Genomic DNA, 9,196 nt, shown 5'->3' on the forward strand with positions numbered 1-9,196 from the left:
AAAGTGTCCGCCATCTTGGATTTACGAAATGTAAAAATAAATAAAAATAAAAGATAGATAAATATGGCCCTAAATAAATTATAGATAGCGTCTTGCACTTAAATAGCATTAAGGTATATGCGGGCTTACTGGTCAGCTATTGCCTTTATCTTGGCATGGCTGTTTTATATTAAAACAGCTGCTAGCATGCTAATTTCACAAGTAATTCACTACGCTAATGTTTCCGAGTCTGCTAGTTAACTAGCCAAACAACACGTCATCACAACATCAGCCGAAGTGCAGTTAATGTTTTAATGTCATTTTTATCCTTCTTAGTTTTAGTCATCGACCCATAAGGAAGCACTGCTTTGCTTGGATTTTGCAGAATACCGGTAGATGCATGCACAATTGGAAAAAAGAATTCAAGCAATTTCAATGTCCGTTAGACCACCTACACCACTAACATTTTAGTCTTATGTTAACGAAAATGAAAATAGATTTCGTCACAGTTTTTATTTTTACAGATCCCATTTTCGTTTCATCAGTGTCTCGTCTTCGTCATGGAAAAAAGCTTGTTGGCGCATATATTTTGTTAATGAAATGACACTGGTTGTGGGTCACTTTGAGGGATGCCTTTGAAGTTGACCGTGGTGGTGGTGATGGTGATGGTGGTGGTGTTGACCTCTGACCTATGTCTGTGTTCCTCTGTCCCCAGGTACCCTGCTGACCACACCTCAGCACGCTCAGCACATGGGAGGCCATCCGGTTAGCGTACCAACCTACCGGCCCCAGGGGACACCTGGGTACAGCTATGTGCCTCCTCACTGGTAGACCCACCGGCCACTCATGTAAGTCACAGCTCCGAGATTAGTTTGATTGATTCAACTTCTATCTTCTTTATTTGTGTTTATTATTTTATTTTCTCTCTGGTTTCCCTCATGTCAAGTGTCTTTGAGTTTCTAGGAAAGCGCTATACAAATAAAATATATTATTAATATTATTATTATTACCGGTAGATCAACTCTTATGTAGCCCCCTATTATGTCTGCCTATTATGAGCTATTATCACAGTCTTTTATGGATCACATTTACTTTAAGAAAAAGATTTGACAGGACCTTGTCTATGGAGGACCAAGTCTGTCAAAATTAACAGTAAATATATAGATAGATAAATGAATGAATGAATTAATCAATTAATTAATACACACAGTAATAAGGAAATAAATAAATAAAACATTTAATTAATCAATAAATACACAGTAATTAGGTAATACATAAATACAAATCTAAATAAATAAATAATACATTTATATATTTATTTATTCTTTTACGCATTCATTTCTGTATATATTTATTTCCTGATGTATTTATTCCCCATATTCATTTTACATCCATACAATGTAAAGATCAGGTTAGAAATCTCTGTGTCATTTTAGACTCAGACTTAAGTTTGAACTCCCACATTAAGTCAACAGAAAAAACTGCATATTATCATCTCAAAAATAGTATATAAAAAAAAATATATAGCGAGAATTAGGGGTTATATGTCCTAGCAAGACCTTGAAAACGTATCCATGCTTTTATATCTAGTAGGTTAGACTACTGCAATGGCCTTTTTTCAGGACTCTCCAAACAGGCACTTAGACAATTGCAACTTATTCAAAATGCTGCTGCAAGTCTTGACTAAAACTAGGAACTTTGATCACATTTCTCCTATTCTTAGATCATTACACTGGCTCCCGGTATCTCACAGAATAGATTTTAAAATCATGCTTCTGGTCTACAAATCCCTGAATGGTGTAGGGCCAAAATACATATCAAGTTTTTTAGTGCCTTATGAACCTGCTAGATCCCTAAGATCATCTGAGGCTGGCCTTTTAACAGTTCCTAGAGTGAGCACCAAAAGTGATGAGGCAGCATTCGCTCACTGCAATAAAACACTGGAACTTGCTGTGACTAGACAGTAGGTCAGTCCCATCTGTATCAATGGAAAAATACTTTTATGTTCTCTTCGGCTTTTAATTTAGTGTATTTTAAAGAGTTAGGCTTTTTTTTAACTGATTGATTTGTTTTATTTATTGTTTTTAAACCTGAACATTTTAAATTGTTACTGTATCTTACTTTGTTTGTTCGGCTTTTAATTGTACAGTATTTTATAGATGACTCATTTTATTTTTCACTTATTAATTGTTATTTTATCTCGTGTTCATACGAGTATACATTATGTATGTATATGTGCTATAGAAATACATTTGCCTTTGATCGCATTTGCTTTGATTTGGACGTAAGACTTTGAAGTGTGTTCTCAAGTATAACTCTCCTCTCTCCTTCCATTTGTTTATTACCCTCCCCACCTCTCTCTCTTTCTCTCTACCCTCCCCCCATTTTTTCTTTCAGATCTGGAGTCAAACATTGCTCACAACAACTCAAGTCTTACATTGGTGCAGGAGGGTTGGCGGAGGAGCACCAAGTCTGTCTGCAAGAACAAAAACTAAAGTGCAAGGGTCACTTTATGCATTCTTTTGTGATTTGGAAAAGCTGCTTTTTCATGGGTTTTTATTTGATTTTTTACCAGCCTCAGTTTTTTTTTAACTAGTTTTGTTAATTTGACTCTCTTATAATCCAGACACACACTGACCAGCGTTATAGTACATTGTATGCTTTTTTTTTTCTTTCTTTTTTACGTTTGTGTGTGGTTGTATGCGTGCGTGCGTGTGTGTGTGTATTTTTGGTTCTGAACACTGGTTCCGACGCAAAGCCAGTCCCTTCAGCAGTGGGAATGCCTTTGTATGCTGCCAAATTTTCTAATGTTTCAAAAATCTTACTTTTTCGGGCGGGTATCGGTCGTTTCTCAAGTCATGCCTTTGGAAAGGGCCTGTACAAGTGTCATGCCTGATTTTTCACACCTTCTTGATTTGCTTTCCCATTCGGGTTTACGTTCCAACACACCATCTTCCAGCAAAGTTAAACAAGGGTCGTCTTCCAGCTTGTAGCAGTGCATTAACTTGGCTTCTTTGGAATATACCCACTGTATATCAGTCTCAATGTGGTAAGCTCCACTAGGAGGAGAATGCCGTAAGCATAGTTACACACCATGTAGAGGACATTTTCAAGTCAGTGAAGACAAAATTAGCTTGTACGTCTACTAGAGTATAGTAAGCAATTTAAATATCTTGGATACATGAATATATATATATATATATAAATATAGGTTTACTGATGTGTGAGCAACCACGTGTGTGGTTATTTTGTACACACTTAAGCTCACCAAAACATGCAAACACACTCACATAGGTATTTGAGTTAGCACTTACACATGCGCGCACACACATACTGTAAAGAAACAGCTGGCATAGGACATGGACACACACACACATACACTCACATGCAGATGTGTGGATGGCATAGGATGAAGATAGATGCAGGGTTTGGGTATTGTCTGGATCAGCTCTACTGAACTGAATCCAGTTCAAGTCTTGTCAGTTCTAGAAAGGTGCAGGGGTATCGGATCGTCAGTGGGACCACACATACTAGTAGTGTAAGGATTCAAAGGGATGAGAGGTGAAAAAGCTGGTGGACAAATGAGAACAAACTACAGATGAAAGAGAGGAAAGGAATACAAGGGTAATGGTGAACAATAGCAGAGGAAAGTTTTCAAATTGTATAGTCCTCAGGCCCACAACCCTGTGCATGTCTCCCATCTCCCATAGCGAGCAGTGCAGAATTACTGTCATGGGCTGGAGGTCAGTGTTATTGGCAATAAGGATGTGATTTTATGTTGCGTTTACATAGAACTACAGCCATGACTGCATTAGGAGTGTTGCTAGTTCTTCTGGTGACCTAGAGGGCAGTGGTGAGCATGCAGGGAAGTGGTTAGGCTGGCTCAGGGTTCGAAGGACTAGAAGCCTGATCTCAAATTGGATGTGTTCAATCCAGACAATTGCGCCAAGAAATTAGGCTTTTCAAAATGGACGTTTCTGATAATGTTCAGGCAACGGGACCCTCTGAGTAAGTAGTATTTCCTTCCTGTTATAAATCGACGGCAGGCAGAAGCTTCTTATGAGAGAACCCATCGGGTGCATTAGAAACCTTTTTTATTTATTTTTTAAACCCAAATTGTAGAATTAGTGAAATTAAAAGGTCAGGTTTGCGTGTTGCTCTGATACGTTGCTGCCTATGCCCTCTCTCTCTCCAGCAGAGTTGTGACTGCAGGAGCCTGTCTTTCACATGGAACCAGCCCAGGATGCCACGGTTTCCTGGGCACACAATAGCTGGCACCGAGGAAGGAAGTGAGGAATGAGTAGAGAATCATGGTATGAGAGGAGGAGTGTGAACAAGGACATTTGGGGGGGGTTTAGAGAACGTTGTAAAAGTCCCTTTCCATCTGGGACCAGCATCCCCCAGACTAGTGCAGGGGGTTTGGGTGAGGTCCGTGTGGGCAGAGGGTCTGTGGCGGAGCAGGGTCAAGCTGTCTCAGTGGGTCAGGAGAGGCTCTTTGTATGTGAACACATATCAGCGTTATCATGTGAGTGTGTCAAAAAAAAAAGAAAAAAAAAAAAGTATTGCACAAGCATCTAAAAGTAATAATCTATGCTAAATAAACAGGTACGTTAATTGTTTAAGAGACTTCATTTAGTTCAGTTGATTTGATAGGGTACTCTTTGGTCTGAATACACAAGCTGTAAGCGTCATCAGAGAGAATATCTATCGAAATAAAGGCTTATTTCGATCTGTTGCAACTAGTTAACCACTATGTACAACGCAAGATGTCATTTCATTTGGCACAGTGTTATTGCTGATTTGAGAGAATTTCAGTTTGACAATGAGAGGCACTCACTATAAATGACTCCCAACATATGACTTGCATTCACTAGTGAAAGGTGTGTGTGCGTGCGTGTGCGTGTGCGTGTGCGTGTGCGTGTGCGTGTGTGTGTGTGTGTATGTCTGTGTATGTCTGTGTGTGTCTTTATGTCTGTGTGTGTCTGTCTGTCTTTGTGTGTGTGTGTGTGTGTGTGTGTGTGTGTGTGTGTGTGTGTGTGTCTGTGTCATGTAGGCAGTCCTGTGTGAGAGTGGCCTCCAGACCTTAGCACTGGTTAGACGGTATAGTACTAACCCAACCTCCCCTCTCCCCTCCAAGTAGCATTAAGCCAACCGGAACAATAAAATGGAAACTGAGTAACAAAGGTGCATGTATTGTGCTGAGGATTTGGACTATTAGAGTGACAACTACCACACCGAGCTTTTCTTTTTTTCTTTTTTTCATTTGGGACAAATTTGGTTTTGTAGTGCTATTCACTAGAACTTGTAATGTGACGCAAGAACTGAACAATGCATAGTTGCACAGGTCCAAGTCTATGTGAATGCTATGCTGAGTGATAAAGTCTTGGTGGTTAAAACCTCAAAATAATTCAACCATGTGTATGAGTATAACCTCGATGTTTAAGAAAAAGAGAAAAAAAAGGTTTTAAAAGAATGATAACTTTTCATTTCTGGTCTGTAATTTAAGCGCTTTTTACCATAAGTGTTATTTAAGGTTTTATTGATTGATTGATGTTTATTATTTTTTAAGACAGAGGATCTTTATGGTCGAGCTGAAATGGGTTGCCTCTGGGGGCTTCAGGGGACATTTCAGAACACAAGTCTGTGGGAGGAGCGTAGGGAGAGGAATAATCTGGCAACCTGTCGGGAGCAACTGGTCTTTTCCTTCTTTGATCCCAGGCATTGAAACACTACGACACAGTACATGCCTATCGTAGACTGAAAGCTGGCCCCTGAGTCAACTACTTACATTACAGTTGATGTTTATTGAGAAATGCTAATGCGTGTAGTGTGGGTCCACAGCCTGCTGAGGTTAGCTTGGTGGCAGTCCTGAGTGTTTCAGTGTCCAGGGGTTAAGAAGCTCCCCAAGGTTGAACTTCAGAGTAGTGATCACTTTGCTGTTTCCGTTTCCTTTGGTCATGAACTTCAGCCTTGTAAAACTTTGATTTCAACACTAATTTAGAGAGAGAAGTATACTCTTGTGTCTTCCAAAAAACAAAAAAGAGAAAAAAAAAAGTATTTTCCAGACTGAATAATAAAGTCAGCACCTTGAGATTAAAAAGTCCTCCCAACCAATGACCCGGTGATCTTCCAACGTTCTGTTGCGACGTTGTAGAAATGCTGGTGGAACATTTTTGTAACATTAGGTTGGGATTGTATTGAAGCAGAGACCCACATCAGACTTGTGTATATGAAGTGTAAATCTGTTTTTTGTTTTTATGTCGTTGATTAGGGTCAGTTAGTGATCCTGGTGACAGAAGTAAGGCAAGTTTGTAACTGTATTATATTTACTGTACGATGTAGAACATTCAATAACTATTAAAATCTTTCCCAAAAAGCCCAGCCTTCTCGTGTTTTATTTTTTTGGTCTGTAACTGTTGTGGCCTTCCATACAGTGCCCTGCGTAAGTAATGGGACAGCGAAGCATTTTGTGTTCTTTTGGCTGTACACTCCCAAGAGTTTGGATTTTAAATCAATTACTCAAACAATCAAACAATGCATGATGTTAGTCTTTTATTTGATGATATTTGTGTACATATTGGGTTTCACCGTTCAGAAAATACAACACTGTTTATGCTTAGGCTGATGTGAGGAAGGCCTTCAAGTGTGTCAACATCCGCAAAGCAGCCGGACCACAGGGCGTCCCGGGCCGTGTTCTCAGAGCATGTGCTGACCAGCTGACCCATGTCTTCATGTTCAACATATTCAACCTATTCCTGTCCCAGTCTGTCATACCCACCTTTTTTTAAGGTGACCACAATCATTCCACTTCTGAAAAAGTTCCAAACTTGTTTCTTTAGCATAGATTATTACTTTAAGATGCTTGGGCAATACTTTTTTTCACTACAATACATTGATTCAAGGCAATACATCAATCAATAAGCCTTTGATTTGCTTGATTCTGATTTAGTCCCCTTATTTTAGGGCACCCAAAAGTAATGGGACAGATTTATCAAATGTGAACATCATGTTTACTATTTGGTGTACCATCCTTTGCATGGAATAACTACCTGAAGTCTGCCACCCATTTGACTCCACCAGACACTGGGTATCTTGTGATGCTCTGCTAGGCCTGTACTGCAGCCATCTTAAGTTGTTTGTTTTGAGGTAATTTTGCCTAAAATCTTATCAGGAAATTAAATGTTCAATTGGATTTAAATCGGAAGATTGACTTGGCCAGTCAAGAACTTTCCATTTGTTGGCCCTGACAAACTCCATAGTATGTTTTGGTTTGTTGTCTTACAGTATTCTTACAGTACAAACAAAGGTTAAATAAATGAATACAATATGATGAAGCGCCATCCTATTAATCTGGAGGCATTTGCTTGCACTAGAGAAGACAGATGTTTCTGTACACTTCAGAATGCATTCTGCTTCTGTCGTCAGCAGTTACATCATCACCTACTAGTTAGGCCGTTCTAGTGGCGGCTATACAAGCCCAAACCTAACTGCTGTTTCACAGATGAGGGGGTGTGCTGTAAATCTTGGGCAAACTTCTTTTTTTCTCCAAATTTTTCTCTTGAATCACCCTGGTACATGATCATACTATCTGTCTACAAGACCTTTTTCCAGACTTCTGCAGGCTTTTAAAGTATGTTTTAGCTAACTGTAACCTGACCTGCTTTTTGAGGATAACTAGTGGTTTGTGCCTTGCAGTGAAGTGTCTGTAGTTTGGCCGGTAATGAATTCTGTGGATGGTATTCTCTGACACATACACGCCTACCTCCTGGAGACTGGAGGTCTCTGATCTGTGGGACAGTTATTTTGGTGTTCTTTTTAATTATGGTGAGCATTCTTCGGTTCTCCACTGTAGAAGTTGTCATTGGCCCTACCAGCCTGTTTGTGATTGCTGAGCTCACAAGTGCTTTTAATTTTTCTTTAATGATGTTCCCAACTGATTTTGGCAATCCTACGGTTTGGCTATGTTTCTGATAATAATGGCCTAACTTCAGCCTAATAATGGCGCCATTGACACCTCTTTCGTCCTCATGACAGACACCAATAGATAGATAGATAGACTTTATTTGTCATTGTTACAGTACAGGTACCAAACAACGAAATTTAGGAGGGGAGGCTCCCCTGGTGTTTAGGAAAGGAAAAAGAAACACATTTTGGAAAAAGCATAGATGCATAAAATCACAAGAAGGTAAGGAGCTGGTTTACATCAATAGAGGCTATGTACACAATCCACTGTACTATACTGCACAGATAGTCAACTAGGGTTGTCATATTTCACAAGAAAGTATTTTTTCACATTATTTTAAAGTGTCACAGTTTGCAGGCTTGAAAATGTACATGTTTGTGCCTCAGCACTAGCTGCCATACAATCCGTCCGGACTGTCCTGGGCCCAGAACTTAGGCCTTTTCTGTGTTCAGGGCCTTGACGGCCCTGTGGTAGAAGCTGTCCTTCAGTCTGTTTGTCTTAGCGGCCGGGGTCCTGTACCTCCTGTTCGAGGGCAGCTTGACAAAGTGTTCGTGCCCAGGGTGGGTCGGGTCCAGGGGCAGATTTAGGATCGTAGGAGATCCGGGGCTTAGCCCAGAGGGAGAATGTAATGTGCGCGCGGAGCACGCCGGAAAATTTTGCCTTCAACCTTCAATTTACCACCACCTTAAAGCGGACAAAAGGCACTGGAGAACACATATACATTCACACCCTTTAATGAAGCAAACTAATTGTGGTGGTTCTGGGCACAGAGGGAGGTCAGCACACGTAGCTCCCCCTGTCAGTCAGTCACCATCATTTATATTTGTATAGAATTACATAATTGATGGGCTGAGGCTAGTTATGTTACAGTATGTATATCAGGGCAGACTCTGTGCTCACCACTTATATTGTATTTAGAGTCTTGTCCTGTGTTATATGACGATATATTACATGTATTGTTGGCCTGTGTATAGTACTGTGAAATCAAATCCCCCCTGGGACATTAAACAAACTTAGTTAGTTAGCGTTACATCTTAGGATAGATTTGAGTCATGTTCTGTATACATACATACTACCATAAGGGCATACTTAATGTGGTTACTCCATGTTTACTAGCTGTAACATTAACGTTACATCATTCTTTTTCACTTGTTACTCAGTCAACCAGAGTGCAGATATCAAAGACTATCAGCCTGTTATTCACTTTATTTGTATAAGTATTATCCTTTGTTTGATTTCTTACCATGTACCGTA

General features: G+C 39.8%; 1 protein-coding gene across 2 annotated transcripts in view; it reads left to right on the plus strand.

Annotated features, from left to right (window-relative positions):
- Positions 1-6,080, plus strand: part of LOC308156532 (protein FAM168A-like) — a 24,608-nt gene extending 18,528 nt beyond the window's left edge. For both annotated transcript variants that reach the window (XM_080529891.1, XM_080529892.1), the window contains 2 exons: positions 695-827; positions 2,377-6,080. In XM_080529891.1, coding sequence (XP_080386017.1) covers positions 695-810 — 116 coding nt within the window. In that variant the 3' untranslated portion in view covers positions 811-827; positions 2,377-6,080. The remainder of the gene's footprint in view (positions 1-694; positions 828-2,376) is intronic.
- Positions 6,081-9,196: the final 3,116 nt, after the last annotated feature.

This window comes from Nansenia antarctica (genome assembly GCF_963989245.1).
Source record: "Nansenia antarctica genome assembly, chromosome: 4".
Classification (NCBI taxonomy): domain Eukaryota; kingdom Metazoa; phylum Chordata; class Actinopteri; order Argentiniformes; family Microstomatidae; genus Nansenia; species Nansenia antarctica.